The 19,317-nt window shown below is 46.0% G+C and overlaps 1 protein-coding gene across 1 annotated transcript; it reads right to left on the bottom strand.

Annotated features, from left to right (window-relative positions):
- Positions 1 to 1,996: 1,996 nt before the first annotated feature.
- LOC115540702 (stromal interaction molecule 2) lies at positions 1,997 to 19,137 on the bottom strand. The gene is made up of 12 exons (XM_030352207.1): positions 18,260 to 19,137; positions 16,627 to 16,757; positions 14,742 to 14,853; positions 14,358 to 14,469; positions 13,489 to 13,604; positions 12,581 to 12,758; positions 11,922 to 12,099; positions 11,108 to 11,269; positions 10,927 to 11,027; positions 5,363 to 5,613; positions 4,653 to 4,851; positions 1,997 to 4,201 (listed from the first exon to the last, which is right to left on the bottom strand). Exons 1-12 carry the CDS (start codon positions 18,408 to 18,410, stop codon positions 2,791 to 2,793), a joined length of 3,102 nt encoding a protein of 1,033 aa, XP_030208067.1. The 5' UTR covers positions 18,411 to 19,137; the 3' UTR covers positions 1,997 to 2,790.
- Positions 19,138 to 19,317: the final 180 nt, after the last annotated feature.

The following is a 19,317-nucleotide window of genomic DNA, read 5'->3' on the forward strand; positions in this document are numbered from 1 at the left end:
CAGTGAGGTTTTCATACAGAGTGTGACCCGTTCGAACAGAGGAAGACAAGTCTTTCTACTGAAATACTTTTTTATATGATTGAAATATAAATATGAATACGTTGTATTGCCATTTGTGGTAGAGGTAGTGGTTTCCTCATTCAAATAATTTCAAAGGGGAAAAAAAATAAAATAAAAGTTGTAGTTTGCTACTTATTTTTCTTAAAGCTATTGTACAAACTGCCCTCTTCAAAGCGCCCTGCTGCCCTCTAGCGGAAAGATGATGCAACAACAATATAAATGTATATATTTCCTAGAATAATTCTTTGAAAAATTTAAAGGAAAGGAAAAAATTGCTTTTTAAAACTCAACACAATCAAACAGGTACCTTTTTGAATTTTTATTCAAAGGAGACATATGTTACATGGCTGGGTATTGATAGTTACTGGTAGTTGTGTTTAGAAAAAACAAGAAAGATATTTAAGAGCATGTCTGTTCTGAAAAATGTGTATGATGCATTACTGCCCCAATGTGTTCATGATTATTAAATAATATGACGGTACCATTAAACTTCTCCAGAGTAACTCTGTTACATACATTTTACCAACACTGCCGGAATAAAACCTTTTTTCCTACATATGGCCCAAACACTCTCTTGAAATACATACAACAAATAAAAGAAAACAAATTCAAAAATGTGAACATAAGTGTGTTCATTGAGCTGTAAACAATCAAAGAAATAAAGCTGCAAGCAGCACTTGTAGCCGTCCAAGTATTAAAAAAGAAAACAATGTAAAATCAAAACAGCAATACTTTTCATATACTATGAATAGACAATTCATAGTATATGAATTGTACCAATACCATTGGTTTCATAAGGACCCAAATGCATTTTAAGGTGCTGTCATCTGGAAAGTTTGAGCAAGACGTGTAGATGTTCTGTATTTTTTTTTGACAAATTGGTAATGTTATTATAGAGTAAAATATTTACGAAATTATATATTTTGGGCTACAATTTGTTGAATAATCTTATTGGATAACATCCTTGAGGGATTTTGAGTGGTAGTGTGTTTTTTGAGCTTCGGACCCAAAGAAGAAGTGGAAGCACAGAAAAGAACAGAAGAAGAGGAAAGAGCATATAATGAAGAACAATATGAACGTACACAAAACATAAAAAAAAACATATGTTCAATTGTTTAAGTCAAAGATAAGCTGTGGTTTACAGCTACACGGTTGCCTCTTAAACCAAAGCATAGTGTATTTGAAAAGGATTGCCAAGAGAAAATGTACATTAATAAAGTTTTGTAAAATACATTTCATTGTCATTGAAACTAAAGCTTTCCAAAAACCAGCATACTTCCTATTTAAGTTTCCTAATTACTTCCAAATTAAAATAGTACAAATAATCACAGAAATATATTATATACTCTGTTAACACAAAAATCTACTTCCTGTGACAACCTGGATTATGAATTTATTATCAAGTTATATTATGTTCTTTGTAGCAAATCATTTATAGCAATACAAAATATTAAAGACAAATTTATATTAAATGATTTAATGTCTTTTCAGACACTTTTTAACCTAAGCATCATGTCTTGATTTATTAGCCAAAAGTCTTGGTTCAAGGTCGACAAAGTATTCAAATGCAAAATAATAAAAATTCATCGCTTCATCCATGCTACAGAATTTGTTAAAAATAAATAAATTATTCAAATAAAGATATATTGTGGACATAGCTTTCGTTGTTAGATAATTATTTTTAGAAACATAAGCACGGATCAATAATTTCACTATCTGTTGGGAACGCCTGTAGCTTATGCAGGATTTACACTGACCTTGATCAGTGTAAAGCTGCAGCCTGTGATCGCAAACTCATGGACAATATCATTCCCAGTAGATATCTGCTATCATAAAGGGTTCAAACCACATGGTCGCAACAATGCTTTCCTGTGCCAGTGGTAACACTATCAACCCATTAGCTTACAGTGTGTGCCCCACATCCAGCAAAACAGTTCAATGATTCAGATTCTCACATCACACACACACACACACACACACACACACACACACACACACACACACACACACACACACACACACGCGCGCACACATGCTCACACGCACACACACACAGTAATCGATTTATACTGTTCTGCGTATAGACATGTAGCGAACAATTATATATGTAACAAGTACATCTGATCATACAGGATTTCCTACATATTCACATCCTGGCATAGAGATGTAATGTTTTCCCCAGAAACCCAATGATATCTATTTATGTTGTCACAAAATATTCTTGTCACAACTTGTAGACAAGAATAAGTACCTGAAATTAGGATTGTCCATTATATGCTCATCACTTGTGATGTAAATTTGAGAAAAGCTTACAAGGAAAACACTAGATATTCCTATTCGATAAGGCATACATGATCAGATGCCCCTGGTTCACACCTAACTTTATGCAACTTAATTTAAGGTTGTCTATTCTCAGCTCAGTTAACATTAGTAAAACCTTCCCACCCTTCCCTTATCCAAATTCCCAAGGTCACGGGTCAACTCGCTTCGTCCACCATCATGATACTGAAACAGCCTGCAAACCAATCATCATATTTTTCTTGATTTGCAAATACGTGACCTCTGCATTCATTGGTTTGTATTTCAACACATACACATTAATAAAAACAGAGGTCCCAGGGGCACCGGCTCCATCGGCCGTTTGATAATCTAGGACTAAAAGGAAGAGCTAAATTATATTGTTCAGATAAAGTCTAAACGTCAAGTTTCACAAAATCGAAACAACGAGAGTTATAGTTTCTGCAGGCCACCCTCCAGTCTTTCTGGAGCGCAGTCCTTTTTCTTTTTAAACAGGTTCTTCAGCTTTGAGGACTTCTTGCCCTTGTCTCTGTCCTTGCTCCGTTCCTCTCCTTCAGGGACGTGCCTGGTCGTAGCAGAGTGGGAGGCCCTTGGTGGGACGGGTGGTGGTCCTGATTGTGCTGGAGCTGGCAGTGAGGCCCCCTCTCCTCCCAGTGGGCTCTGGGGCAGGTTGGGCGTCGACGCAGACAGTTCCCTCAGGCCGGGCCCCGCCGAGGGGCAGGACTTCTCCAGTATGCCGTCGTACACGAGCTGGCACAACGGGCCGGGGGCCATCAGGTCGGAGGGTTGTTGTTTCCATGGAGACGTTAAGGTCAGGTCCGGCTGACCCATCCTACTGGGACACGTGTTGGCTTCAGGGTGCACCAAGAACTCGGACTCCCTAAGGACCCGTTGCTTTGCCGTTTCAACATCAGCTTTATCCCAGCAGACCTTCCCTGTGGGTGCATCGACAGCAATGTCCATCTTTTCCCGAGGTGTCGTTCGCAATAGTGAGCCGACACCCATCTCATATTCATCTCTCGCTGTCCTTGCTGCACAATACTCCAGCTCCTCTCTGGATATCTTTCTGGCGGGGATGCTCTCAGGCAACTTATCTTTCGGCACACCTCTCACAAGAGACTCAAACTGAAACATGTCTGTCTTGTTCCAAGCCAACCTCCTAACTCCTGTGTCCATAGACATTCCCATTGAGTCCCTGGTTAATTTTCTCGGGTTGGAGTCACGTATTTGCTCTGCCCCTTCCCTCTGCAGTTTTCTGCAGCCGCTGTCCATTGAAGATCCCATCATATTTCTGGTTAGCCTCCTCGCTGCCACATCCACCAATGCATCCGGTTGATTCAAAAGCGTCTTTCTATTTGGAGCATCCTGTGATAAATCACTTCTATCTCTGTAAATGTTCCTCGAAGCAGAGTCTAGTACGTCTGTTCTGCGAGGTGCAAATTCTACATCAGCTTCTGGGTCATTAGATAGTATCTTCCTCCCATGGCTCTCCAGTGAATCTTCATTCCTCTCGTTGGATTTCCTCCTAAAGCCACTGTCCATTGTCGATTCAGTAGCCTCCTCAGGCATGTGCAGCCCAGGAGTCTCAATGGGTTTATCTTTCCCTTTTCTTTGGGCAAGTTCTACAGATGCTTCAACCTCCCCCACAGAGATCTTTTGGACTGGAGGCTCAATGGAAGCCTCCAATTCTGTAGTGCTGGTCTTCCTGATGGAGGCGTCTGCAAACGGCTCCATAGCTTCATCCCTATAAAGCTTTCTGGAGGAGTCATTGGAGGAGGAGCTGGGATAGGTTCTGCTTCCCGGAACCATGTAATCTGTGTCTGGATACAACTCAAGGGAACTCCTGTTGGTGAAAGGAGAAAAGAAGGAAGGAAGAAGACAAATGAGGAATGAAAGAAAGAAGGATGAAAGAAAGGAAGGAAGGGAGTGAGATAAGGAAGGAAGTGAGTTGAGGGAGAAAGGAGGAAGTGAGATGGGGTAGGAAGGAATGAGGTAAGATGAGGAAGGTTGGAATTGAGATGAGGAAGGAATAAGGGAAGTGGTAAAGGAAGTTAGTGAGAGTAGGAATTAAGGAGTGATACGAGGAATTAAGGAAGGAAGGCAGTGAGTTGAGGTAGGAAGAATGGAAGGAAGTGTGATGATAAGATGAGTGAAAAAGGAAGTGAGATGAGGAAGCAAGACAGTGAAGTGGGGAAGGAAAGACATTTTTTTTTTTATCAGATTCCAAATGAATACCAAAGTACATTTACTACGGAAAAACACGTACAAATGTTTTTGAAAGTGGAAGGACATACTGTTTCATGTGTGGTGGTCTGTTGGGGTTGATGAAGCGCCCCTCTTCGTCTTCTGAACGGGGCATCGGCGCTCTAATGGGGATGAGGAGGTCCGGGTCTGAGGAGATCATGGTTGCTTGGGGCGGGACGATGACACCGGGCCGACGCAGTCGACAGATGACGGAGCCCCGAGGCCGAGGTGAGCGCTTCAGGGACGATCCTGGGAAGTTCAGTTTCAAAAAATGATCAAACTTATAATATATTTTAATGTATAACCAACCACATAAAATACAAAGGCTGTCAAAAGGTATGCCAAGCAAACATTAAAAAAGTTACTCCTCATTACTGGCCCTTTCGGCCGGTTAGTGAACTGCATTACACCTTCAACATACACCTAGTAAGTTTATGAAAGAACAACCATTGTTGCCATTAGTGACGTTTAAGAGCACTGAGACGTCAGTTCCACAGAATGTGGTAGACAATCTTGCCAGGTCTCATTTTTAGGTTAAAGTATAACATATTACAACATATATTGGACATTTAAAGAGATTTATGCATGTAAAAAATCTGACATGTAGAGCCTTTCAGTGGAATGATAATAAAAAAAATACAATAAATGCAAAGAATTAATGTGTGTCAATGAAAACCATTAACCCTACCACCACAAAGGTAACCACCACACGAGTCAACTGCCACTCCTGTTATTACCACCGGCCGCCGATTCTACCAACCTGGCATCTGAGACATGATGGAGGCGGAGGAGTCCTCCATCAGGTCCTCCATGGAGCCATGCAGGGAGCTCTGGCAGGAGTACGAGGCCTGGCCCCGGCTCACGGGGACCGGGACGGGCTCCGAGTACAGCATGGCAGTGAGGTGGGCCAGGCCAGCGTTCCTGAAGATGGGGAAGCCGCACAGACGCTCAACCTGCTGCCAGCGGTGGAGGCGTTCGCGCAGGCAGGCGGTCACGTCGGAGAGGGCGTTCCTGTGGAGGCGGACGGAGAGGTTACTGCAGTGTGGTACCGTGACTACATGCGTGTTGTCCCACGCATGAGGCCCTCGGGCTGGGGGTACGGAGGAATGTAACATGATAATCAGAGGGAATATATCTTGCAGGATTGAGCAGTGGCTGGAGGTTTAGCTCCTAGGCAAAATAGTAATGGTTCGTTTCCCGTGTCCTCCATTTAGGCATCCTTGAGCAAGATATGAGCCTATATGCCTATTGTGCATAAAGTGCATCTATCTATCTATCCATCCATCTATATCTATGCAACCTGTAACCTAAATATACTTCAATATCTAGAAAGCCTTAGGGCTGGCCCGAATGCCATTTTTCAGGCTTCGAATACTCGTTGGTTTTTCCAAGCGAATATTCAAATACTCGTTCTAGAAAAAAACACCATCAAAAACAACATTAATAATCCCTATATACTCCCTGGAACCGATTTTGAAAGTATCTGCATATTTTGTTGAAGATTTAATAGCTTTTGAACGTTAATTAGCAGGCCTAAGTAGATTGAAGTTCCTTAGCTTTTCCCCGTGAAAGCGAACAGCTGTTGCTCCGTTCCAAATCAGCCGTCCTCTGCCATCTCAGCCCTTACGGGAGCTTTTCAATTCATCCTGGAACGTGCATCTTGTAAGGGAATTTGTACAATGAATCCATAACAAATACCGAACATTAATTGTCTTATATTGACCCGGTATTCCCAAAACGCTCACGCTCTGCAGCAAGCCAGTCACAGTTGATTGGCGCGGCACTGTACAGCAAACGTAAACAAACTCGCCAAGTATTACTTTTCCTCCAGAGATCCCGCTAATTTTGTGTTATAAAGTAAAGGAAAATATCTATTCTTCCACCACCTCTCTCGCTTCTCTGCTCGGTGTCGCTGACGCTTATAGTTTGCCTCCCTCGCTCTGGTAACGTCACCTACGTGAAAAAAAAAAAACGAAGCTCCGAATACTGATTTAAGCTTCGAATACAATTTTTCCGAACGAGTATTCGAATATTCGAATAATTCGGGCCAGCCCTAGAAAGCCTATATATATTGTAGCGGGCCAGTGGGTGTGGGGTTTCCACGCTACCAAGTCGGATGGATAAAATGTCACAACACACAGAGTAGTTCAAACGCAGAACGGTTTATTTACCGAGTAAACCAAACCAGGGTGGGAAAAGGGTCATCCAACTCCTTTATGCGCCAGTTCAATGTCCGTCCAACACCTTCCACCTGTCTCTCTCTCTCAGGGCGTACCACACTGCCAGGCGATCACACAGATCCTGCCGGTCCTTTGCTAGCGTTAGCTTCTCTAGCCTTCCTTCCCTTAGCCTTCCTTCCCCTTCCCGACTGTTTGCTCGCCCTCTTAAGCCCAAGCACCCCTGCCTAACGATCCCCAGGCTTGCCTCGTTAGAGGGAGGAAGTCCATATATGGCTTGGGGGTGGAGCCAGCAGGTTGCCGGACCTACCACTCCCCTTAACGCCTCGTTTCCACATACGTACATTCTCGTATGCGATCCAACCGTCTCCGACCGAAAGTCCATTCATTCCTATGTGATTCTCCGTAATGTCCGTTTTTCCTCCGAGACTCCTCCCCTCCGTAAAATTTCTGTCCGGTATGTCCGTAATATACGTTCAAAAAATTTAACTTTCGCCGTCGTTTTACGGAGATACCGTATGAAAGTTTTTATGTTTTTCACAAAACTTGTAGGCTAAGTACCTTGTAGGCCAAACTCCTCAAGCGATCTCTTTCCAAGCCTGTTGGTTTTGTTTTTATCTCTGTATATGTCGATCCTCATGTTCCAAAGTATCGGTCTCCTATCCGCTTATCCGGGGTCGGGTCGCGGGGGGAGCAGCTCATACAGGGGGCCCCAGACTTCCCTTTCCCGGGCCACATTGACCAACTCTGACGGGGGGATCCCGAGGCGTTCCCAGGCCAGTGTTGAGATATAATCTCTCCAACTAGTCCTGGGTCTTCCCCGAGGTCTCCTCCCCACTGGACGTGCCTTAAACACCTCCCAAGGAAGGCGCCCAGTGGGCATCCTTACCAGATACTCGAACCACCTCAGCTGACTCCTTTCTAAGTAAAGGAGCAGCGGCTCTAATCCGAGTTAGGGAGACGCCAGCCACCCTTCTGAGAAAACTCATCTCGGCCGCTTGTACCCGCGATCTCGTCCTTTCGGTCATCACCCAGCCCTCATGACCATAGGTGAGGATAGGAACGAAGATCGACCGGTAGATCGAGAGCTTTGCCTTGCAGCTCAGCTCTCTTTTCGTCACAACGGTGCGGTAAAGCGAACGCAATACCGCCCCCGCTGCTCCGATTCTCCGGCCAATCTCACGCTCCATAGTACCCTCACTCGCGAACAAGACCCCGAGGTACTTGAACTCCTTCATTTGGGCACTCATTTCCTACCCGGAGTAAGCAATCCGCTGATTTCTCCTAGCATCTTTTGTCCGTAAATAAATTCATGCCCGTACGTAAAACACTAGCGACTCCTTCCGTAAATTTACGGAAGCACGGACACGAAAAACATACGTATGTGGAAACGAGGCGTAAGGCCCATTCACACCCTACGGTAAATACGGATACGGACCGTTTCGTCCGGTCCCAGAGGTGTTTCGTCCGTAAATGGGTCCGTCGCCTCTGAGCATACGAATCCGGAGTGCTCCGGGAGAAACTAAGCAATACCACCGGAAATCGAGGCGGCAGTATAGAGTCAAAAGTCAGACCATTCGTGAAAATAGATAGAGCAGTATAATATCTGATATGTATAAATATTGTATTTAACGTTTGATACTTATATTATACTACATACCTGACCTTTCTATTTCATTGTTCCCCTGCTTTGGCAATAAGTTGCAACTGGTCATTTAACAACATTTTGAGGAGATAATCTGCGGGTTGGTGAGGGGTGTCAGAGGCCACCGCACACATTTTGCACTTTTTTTGCAGATTTCGGATGACACAAAGCAAAATCATCTCTACGGATGTCATGTTTGCGATTATCGATGCCGTTAATTTGTGAAACGACAGTCACTGCCCTCTAGAGGATTTGTCGCGTAACATCCATAACAACGCTGAAACCAGACGGAGGTATGAAGGGTAGTTCCGGAGGCAACGTTTTGGGCGACGGACGAATTTCGTCCGGATCCGGAGGTATGGATTGGCCTTTACTCCTCCCTGGCGTCTGCCACACACCCTCCACCTCAGCTCCGACCTAGAGGGAGGGGCGGTCCAGCTCCCTAGAGCAACCCTCCTGGACAGGGCCTCTGCAATCCCCTGTGCTGTGTCGTCTCCGGCTGCGGCGTCTCCGTCTGCGGCCTCGTCTCCGTCTGCGGCCTCGTCTCCGGCTGCGGCGGCGGCGGCGTCTCTTGCGGCGGCGGCGTCTCTTGCGGCGGCGGCGGCGTCTCTTGCGGCGGCGGCGGCGTCTCTTGCGGCGGCGGCGGCGTCTCTTGCGGCGGCGGCGGCTGCGTCTCTTGCGCCGGCGGCGGCTGCGTCTCTTGCGCCGGCGGCGGCTGCGTCTCTTGCGGCGGCGGCGGCTGCGTCTCTTGCGGCGGCTGCGTCTCTTGCGGCAGCGGCGGCTGCGTCTCTTGCAGCGGCTGCGTCTGCGTCTCTTGCCATGGCGAGACAAACCTGCTGGGGCCCAGGACAGGGCACTGCCGCACCTGCAGCCCTGCCGACATGACCGGCTGTCAGCATTCCCAGCAGCTCCTGGCTACTGGCTAGCTGTGCCCTGTTCACCTCCAACAGTTTTCTCAACAGTGCTTCCATGGTTTCCCTGTGTGTTGGTCTATCCATTCAACTTGGGATTAGGTGCCCGCATCCTCCACCATGTGTAGCGGGCCAGTGGGTGTGGGGTTTCCACGCTACCAAGTCGGATGGATAAAATGTCACAACACACAGAGTAGTTCAAACGCAGAACGGTTTATTTACCGAGTAAACCAAACCAGGGTGGGAAAAGGGTCATCCACCTCCTTTATGCTCCAGTTCAATGTCCAACACCTTCCACCTGTCTCTCTCTCTCAGAGCGTACCACACTGCCAAGCGATCACACAGATCCTGCCGGTCCTTTGCTAGTGTTAGCTTTGCTAGCGTTAGCTTCTCTAGCCTTCCTTCCCTTAGCCTTCCTTCCCCTTCCCGACTGTTTGCTCGCCGTCTTAAGCCCAAGGACCCCTGCCTAACGATCCCCAGGCTTGCCTCGTTAGAGGGAGGAAGTCCATATATGGCTTGGGGGTGGAGCCAGCAGGTTGCCGGACCTACCACTCCCCTCACTCCTCCCTGGCGTCTGCCACAATATATATATAGATATATGTCATGGTCCGCCCCTGGTTTTCCCATTCACCTGCCAGCCACCCTGATCTCCCCTAATTAACCCAACCACCTTCACCTGTGCTCCCTCTATATAAATCCTCTCTCTCCACTCAGTCTCTGCCAGATCGTCTCTCGTTACTCACAGAGCTTTCCCGCAACTCCAGAACTGTTTCTACAACGCTGATCCTGCCTGTTCCAGAACCTGCGCCTCTCTGACCACCCGCCTGTTGTAGAGTCCCTGCCGGCCTGTCTGCTCCCCTGTTTCCTGCTCCTCGCCTGCCTGTCTGCCCTCCTGATACCGACCCCTCGTGCCCAACTACCCGCCCGCCGATGGAACCCCCAGTCGACCTGATTGCCTGCCGGTCCCCGAACTCTTGCCTGCCCCTGTTTACTCTGCCTGCCCGATCCTGATCATCTTTGCCAACAATAAACCTTTGGACTGCCCTGTCACCATTGTCAGTCTGTGCACTTGGGTCCTGCCTAACCCCCCCGTTACATATATATATATATATACACAGGGCTCTCAAGTATTGAACTGAGTTCAGAGTGAGATTTTGTTGGGGGGGGGGGGGGGGGGGGGGAAGGACATCTGGTTACCCTATTTACGGGCAACCTATTTGATTCCTACCTGTTCCACTGTTAAATAGCTGCCCAAATTGGTGGGCGCTATCATGGTAATTTCTCTGCTTGAGAAATAAGAAGTGTGGCGTGTGCATGGGTTGAATTGCGTGCGTCTCACGCCGAATGCGTGAGACTTGAGAGCCCTGTATATATAGGCTTACTAAATTGAGGTATATTTAGTTTGCAGCCATCTAGATATACGCCTTTAAAGATATTTAAAGTAGATCTGATGAAGAGTACTACAGTACAACTACAGTACAACCACAGTACAACTAGTACACCTGCCTGAACGCACACACCGACGAAGTCATGGTTAGTCAGCGGCGCGTACGCCCACACATGAAAGTTGTGTTTGGTGAAGGGGACTCACTTGGCCTCCAGTATCTTGTGGTCCACCTGGTCCAGGGAGGAGCTGTGCGCCACGTGAAGAGTCCCCAGCAGAGAGCTTCTCTTCTTCTTGATCTTCTCCGCCTTCAGGGAGAGGAGGAGAGCGTTTAGCAGACAGAAGGGCTGACGGACAGACAGACAGACAGACAGCGTGCTGGCGTTACCTCTTCCTTTGCGGAGGCCAGCTGTAGCTCTGCGCTCTGCCTCTTGACGCTGTAGTACTGGACCTCCACCTCGTGGGTGAGCTGGAGCCAGAGCTGCAGGCCCTCGGAGGCCGAGCAGCTGAGCTGCATGTCCTTCTCCGCCTGCTTCAGCGCCCCGCGCACCTGCCATCACCGTCCCAAAGAGGGAGTCAGCTCATTAGGTTACCTCATTGTAAATATGTGGAGCGCTTTCAATACACACCCGGCTCAACAGACACTCCGCTACACACGGGTGTGGACAGATGATCACGAGTATGTCGACCTGATCCAGTTGTTGGTTATCTTGATTTGAAGAGTGGTACCAAGCAGGGGTTTGAGATGGTGAGCACCCCCTCAGAACAAATAAACAGCTGCGCCCCCCCCCTAACAAAATCTTTCTGTTGTTTTTTAAAGATCTTTTTGTTCTTTTACATAATACAAAGAAACATCTTTTTAAAAACATTTCAAACCCCTGTGTGTTTTTGAATATCTTTATTTTCTTTTACACATATTAAAAGATAATAAAAAAAAGAATCCTTTTTATTTTTATGTTTTTAAAGATATTTTCTCTTCTTCTCGCGCCATGCCCCCCCCCTGAAGCGCCCCCTAGGGGAGGCACACCTCACAGTTTGCAAACCCCTGGTGTAGAGCATGGATGGATTAGTGGAGACATGGCCGTGGAGACGGCTGGCGGAGGAATGAACGGATCAACGGAGAGACAGGGCCCAGATGAAGTGATAGATGACCGGCTTCTGGGGGGGGGGGGGGGGGGGGGGGGGGGGTGCACACAGGCTACCTGCTCCAGCTCCTCCTCTGCGTAGCGCAGGCGGCTGAGCTCGGTGACGGCGCCCTGCCTCAGCCGGTGGAGCCGGTGGGCCTCCTGCTGAGCCCCCATGATCTCGTCCCTCATCTTCTCCTCCAGGTGGTGCTTCTCCTCCGCCACGTTACGCTTCTCCTCCTGCGCTCGCTCCAGCCTGGTAGACACACACAGACGCGAGTACACACACAAGAATGCACACACACACACAAGCGCGCACACACACACACACACACACAAACACATCACACACGTTATATATATATATGAATTCAAATGTCATATATGTAATATGTAAGTAATATATCTATGTAACTATCTATGTATATATATGTATATATATATATATATATATATATATATATATATATATATATATATATATATAGATATAGATATAGATATAGATATATATAGATATAGATAGATAGATATATGTACAATAATACTTACTATACATAGATTGAACACTAACGACGAATCTATACAAAATGCACACCACACATATTACACACACACACACACACACACAGACAGACAGACAGACAGACAGACAGACAGACAGACAGACAGACAGACAGACAGACAGACAGACAGACAGACAGACAGACAGACAGACAGACAGACCCTCTACTCACTGCTCCTGCAGCTCCTGGAGACTGAGCTCGGCACGCTGCAGACTGTCCAGGTCCTTCATCATCTTGGAGATGTGGATCTTGCTCACTTTGTTCTGGGTCTGTGCGAACCAGCACCCTCCGATCCCCATCACCACGGAAACAATCAGCAGCAGGTCCTTCATGTAATTGTGAGGAGGACCTAGACGGTATTATAGTCATCAGCGTGTGTCCTGCCCAGCGCGAAAGGCAATCCAATTAACTCATTCAAGCACCACAGGGACAGACTTGAATGTGTGCTGGGGTAGCCGTGCTATCTCACCTCCAAGCACAATAGCATATAAATCGCGTGTGTTTGTTTGTGTGTTTCAGTGGGACAGTGAGAGGGTGAGGGTTTCCAAAGGGAGGGTATGGTTTCGTTCTACTCTACGTACATCGGGCTAAATTGGGCCTCACAACATTTGAGAAGCACAGCGTAGTGTCCGTTGGCTGATAGGACATGGTCTTGTTGTGGCCGCCGACAGGCACTCAAATATTTGTCTGCATCCGAAAACAAAAGTGTCTGGCATTTTGCGGAGAGTGATGGGTCTAGGTGTGCTGGATATGTACCCAGTGCCTAGGCTCTAGGAACAGCCTGCCGCGTCCCAGAACCCAGCCTACAGGACCGGGCTGCCGGACCAGAACCCAGAACCCAGCCTGAAGGACCAGGCTGCCGGACCAGAACCCAGAACCCAGCCTGAAGGACCAGGTTGCCGGACCAGAACCCAGCCTGAAGGACCAGGTTGCCGGACCAGAACCCAGCCTGAAGGACCAGGCTGCCAGGCATCACTAATCATTTCGTCCCATATTTTCCCTGTCAGCAATTATAGATCAAATCAACAAAACCAAAGAGCAAAGACATGTTGGTGGTGTGAATGGAGGGGCGAGCTCACGTGTGGGTGGTCCAAACAGCACTACATCCAGAGCCTTGATGTTAAGCTTCTGCTTGTCCCTTTGGTCCTGGATTCTGAGGTGGCCACTGAGGAAGGCTGGTTCATTGGCTGCGATCCTATTACAGAAGAAGACGATCAGTAACTGGAAGGAAGTCTATAATACTGTGCGGGTATTGTAGCAGATATGGTACAAAAGCTATTCTGCAACAAAAGTCTTTCTTTGTAAATAAATGAAATGGTATTAGTTTAATTTAGTTGCAGGCTATATTGGATAATCTTACGGCAAAATCTGTTGATCTCATAACATGTTCATTAATTATGGTAGCATTCACATCTGAACATAAGAGCATTATTGACGTGATGTTAATCCCGAGTCCGACTCGGAGTCGTGCCTGGTTTCCTGTTTTTTTATGAGATATTGTACCGAAGAGAAACTCCTTCACGTGAGTGGATGAAACAGTCAGAAATGGATTTCAATAAGTGTGTTTCTACAGTTGCTCGTCTACACAGTGTTGATTGGAAAGATTACAGGGACTTTTCGGTGTCCAGACAGGATGTTTGAGCTTGTCTACCCACAAGGAAAGGTTTACGAGGGCTGAGGTTTTACCCAGATCTGAGGTAGATTGACTTGATATCAGACTTGATATTACCAATCAAAGTTTGATTTGGAGAATTTGACGTTATGAAACCGTCGCCTAGATTGAAAGTTGGATTACAAGCCGACCAATTTTGTTACAATCTGTTCAGGACAAGGCCCCATTTCCTATGGTCCGATGTCATGGGGTCATTAGCTTAATGAGCATTAGGGAACATTAGACACTGTTAGCGGTGGCCATGACAGCACGGTGGATTCCAGCAGTGCGTCTCACCTGGGGAGTGTGTTCCCGTTCACTTTGAAGTCCATGAAGTTCCTCTCGTACTGGGGCAGCTCAACGAAGCCCTTCAGCCAGCGCAGCACAGCGTCCTGAGTCCAGTTGTGGACTGTCAAAAAACAATGCATGATACATAAACAACTACATATATTACAATAGCATGCAGAAGACCGAGATGTTCACACAATTCCCATGTGTATATTATCAGACAGACACACAAACACACGCACAAACACACAAACATACCCCAGCTCACCCAAACATTCCACGCACACAGGCACACATATGCACACACGCAGACACACCCCTCTTCACCCACACGCACACAGACACACAAACACACATGCCTATACACACACACACACACACACACACACACACCCTCGGAGGACTTCCATCCCCTCCAGAGCTCCTCCACAGTGATGTGCTGGTCCTCTCGGTGCAGGTGGCTGTGCTTGTTGGTCTGCTGCTCTTTCATGTCCTCGATGATGAACTTTTGGGGGAAAAAGAAAGTCAGCAAATGCTAAATATATGCTTCACAGAGGATCTTAACGCGCAACTATAAGGGCTAGGGGTGCAAAGGGCAGTGGTCGAGCACAAGCTCAATCAAGCAGTCTAAAATGGTTGTGTTGCAAGAGCAGGCTGCAATGTGTTAGCAACTTAGGTTTCAGTCGGGGAATAGGGCCTGGAGCATGATAATGCAACGTATTTATTTAGAATTGACTTGAGGATCAGTTGGTACTCCAAATCTAAATGTGTGTTTGCGTGTGCGTGCGTGCGCGTGCGCGTGTGCGTGCGTGTGTGTGTGTGTGTGTGTGTGTGTGTGTGTGTGTGTGTGTGTGCCCATGCCTGCACATGCGCGTGTGTGTCTGTGACTGTGTCTGTGTCTGTGTCTGTGTGTGTGTGTGTGTGTGTGTGTGTGTGTGTGTGTGTGTGTGTGTGTGTGTGTGTATTTCCTTGTGATTGCATGTGTAATTATGACCATGTGTGTGCACAGTTGTGTGTGTCTATGTTTTTGGTGTTGCTGCTGTCTTGGAATGTGTCCTTGGCTGTAAATTGATTCTCCGTCTGATGACTAGGTGGATCATTTGAAGAGCCCTGGCCCCTCCCGCTGCCATCGCCATAGCAACCGCAACCCGAGCCCTGGGATACTGTGTCCAGGGACAACATTCTGAAACTTTGCACCATCCTGGAATTCTGGCTTTACGGCCGATCCTACATTTCCCTACAGGCCAAGTATTATCTCAGCAAGACTACCCTTCATGGTTCACTGGGAGATATTCCATTACGCTTTGATAACCAAGACTGAAGATGTAGAGTTAAATAGATATGCACTGGTATACAATGTATGTACACTCCAATGTTTATGCTCTAGCTTCAAAACAGCTGAAGGTCTGTTGGACTAAATGTGGAGGCTTTCATCTATGGCTTGGTTTCATGTTTAGATTTGGCTCCTTGTCAGTTTGCAGTTTTAGAAAGCTAACTTGACTTTAACATAGTCTTGTAATGTTTGGCCTTGATGCTGATCTGCTCTGTTTGGTTTGTCATGATAACAAATGACTCAAATTAATAATATAATAATAATATAAAATAATAATAAACTGCAAATGAAGGAATACACCAATAGGAACCAAGGATTGCATTAGGCTAGGCATTGCTGTATTTAACCTTGCACTTTGCAATTATTCCCATTATCAACCCATATAGGCTTCAGTTGTTGCAACAGTTGTAGCTTTATAATTTGGACCAGAAAAAAACGGTTTAAAGAGAATGACTCCTTGGATCGTTTGATTCGTTGATGGCTGTGTTCTATTCTAACCTTTCTAGTTCAGTTATTTTCTAATGGAGTAACAAGCTGCAATACAAATGAACAATAGTGCAGGTTTAATATTTTGCAATCCTTTCAAGAACTATACAAATAAATATGCTTTAAATATATGACAATATATGTAAGGAAATTAACCATAGCTGTGAGAATTATACTTGTAATATAAATTTATTAACACTGCACCTAATTATATTTACTCTGATATCAGTCCAGAAAGACCCTACTACAGTGTGTCTCCTCATACTATAGTGAGAGCATCAGCCTGGCAACAATTGGACCGGAATTGACCTCCGCACCAAGTGCTAATGATGAGGAGATATCTTTTAACCGTGTTCCGTTGTCCAACTAATGCCTAATAAGCATTTTATGGGTGCTTTATGAAGCACCAGCTTTTTTTCCTGAACCCACAAATATGCAGCACTGAGATTGACTTTTTACCTCCACACTCTCCTCGACTTCGATGCCTCCATCGTGGTCGTCATCCATCATCTGGTGTATGCTGCGCAGGGCCTCCAGGCTGTAGCGGTCCGCCTCGCTCACGCAGGGCGGGGAGACCATCATGCACAGGTCTGCAAAGACCAGGAACAATGGGGAGGATTTAGTCCCTCAAGCAGCTCCCTGGAGGTCCAAGTTTGGTGGTTCCTCCAACAAGCAACAGAAAAGTCCCCAGAAAGGAATCACTACACACTAAACAATGATGAAAATAACCAGAGACGAGGTTAGAATGAACATGGTAAAACATATAATTCTTTCTGTTTCTGTTCTTTATGTCTTTATTGCCCAGCATATATACAATGTTATATATGTATATATCTAGCCATTTACACCTTCAAGATTGCAGTAACTAAAGAGTATGTTAAAGATTCACTCAATCAATAAATAAATCCGTCCAACTCTCCACCCATCTGCAAAAAATAAAAATTTTAATCATTAATTTCGACTAACTGTAATGAATCAATTATTATGTAATACATACATTCATGACTCCATCTCAATAAGCCCCAATAAGCCTTGTCCTAAAAGTGCTGATTCAAGTTAATCTGACAATACAGTTCCCACTTATAGTCAGTGTTGAAAAATACATTTACTTCAACATTTTGAAAATGTTTTTGGGTATAAAGCATTGAACCCATTGACAGGGATTGGAAGCTTCGGTCCAGGACGTATGGATGGATGCAAAAGGGTAACCCTAGTTCCTACTGCACAGGAAGAGGCCTAGAAATAACATACAACAAGGGGGAAATGACGTGGGACATTCCTAGGGTGTGCATGCATCATGCAATCATGAGATGTGTCACGTCTGACTCAAACGATTGGGTAACTAGAAGAAGCACGCAAAGGCTGGAGTAAGAGGTCAGCAGTCTAGTTTCTTTACAAAGCACTCTAAAAAGGGCACAGATAGGATCCAGCATGGACAGTATCCCTACAAAGTATTACATAGGTTAACCGTGGGCAGCCTGCTACACTTTTCGTGTATGATGATAGAGAGCGCTTTACGATGGTTGGGAGAGGAAAGTGGCCTAATTCAGATATAACAATTATAAATGGAATAAATACGATAATTGGGCCCTGTATATATTGTTAGGATGACTGCAGATGTAGGCTACGTGTAATTTATGTTGTATTGGTTTCATTGCTGCGTTCAGTATAAGATAAACAATCACTGAGATGGTGTGCCCCGTTTGAAATATCTTCACAAGCAAGTTTATCAAAAATAAAACCATTCAGGAGTCAATCCATCCAGGGAACATTTCTCTGAATGGTTTTATTCGGGTCGACTTTTTCCCAGCCCATCATGGGACAATCTCATTCTCATGGGACGACTCAAGACACTTCAACTCAGGGCACCAGAGGTTGGCAATGGGGAAACGTAACTAGTACCTTTTAAAGTTAATTTAGTTTAGTTGTCCTTAATAAAACTGCATTTTCCTTATCTATACTCGGATGGATAGATGGATGCTAATCTAGTCAAAACAGTTAATCACAAACACGAGAAACCAACACGTTCTCAGACTCAATTGTGACCTCGTGCAACCCTTTCACCTGTCAGCAGATCAGTCATCGGGCCTACCTATGGGCTCGAAACCCGCGCCCCCGCTCCCCCCGGGGAAGACGAACCCGCGGTGGTCTTCATTGTGCGCGCCGCCGACGTCCACCCCACGCGTGGCGATCAAGAGCGCGGAGCGCAGGAAAAAGAAGAGCAGCGGGGAAAGTAGCAACATCTCAGAGTATACAGGCCGAGAAAGCCCTGGGAATAAATCCCCTGGGAATAAAAGCCAAACCAACAAATGTGCAGCAGTGACACAAAATGTAGCACGTAGCGTCTGTGCCCGCAAGCGTTAAGCGATCTGTGTTGCTATTAACAGCATCTCCAAAACGGACACTAGATAGGTTACCAATGATCAACTTTAGATAACCAGCGACGAGATTGTTCTTGTGTTTTACCAAGTCTTCTTATGAAAAATGGGCAGCTGAAGACAAATTAAGACGATTTGGAAACTCGTGTATATAATACTTATGTCTGGCTTGGGCACAACTGTCACTGGAGCTGCTGCGGTCACAGACGACTCCCTGAAGAGCTGTGCGTAAAATGGCTCGGGGGCGGGTAGTCCATATCCAGATTATAGTCATTCCTGCCCAGCGTTAAATCCATACGAATGGACACAACAAACAAAAAAAGAGCAGTGCAACCTAAAATAAATCCAATAAATCCTTAAAGGCGTTGTGGTGCGACTAGGACGCACAGCGGTTCAAGTTCATATCGTAGCTCGGCTCACTGTAAACAACCTCTTAGGTCCGGCTCAAACTGTCCTGCTCTCACGGTGACGTCAACGCTTCCCTCTTGTCCATCATATAGCATGCCGCCGTCGTTCAGTTTTCTTTCCATCCCTCGGTCGGTGTGTAACAGAAGTTGACACCGGTATAGGACGTTCCTCCGCGGAATTGACGCCAAGAAGAGTCACGCCCACACCACACACATCCAATTAAAAATTCCCTCGCCACGCCAATCATTATCAAGTATCAAGTATTATACAAAATTAAGCATATCATAATAATACAGACTTGTTCATTCAGAGGGTTTGGTCATAGGCGCTTGAGGTGACAATCATTTTCGCTGATTCCCCGCTG

Source organism: Gadus morhua, chromosome 3 (genome assembly GCF_902167405.1).
Source record: "Gadus morhua chromosome 3, gadMor3.0, whole genome shotgun sequence".
Taxonomy (NCBI): domain Eukaryota; kingdom Metazoa; phylum Chordata; class Actinopteri; order Gadiformes; family Gadidae; genus Gadus; species Gadus morhua.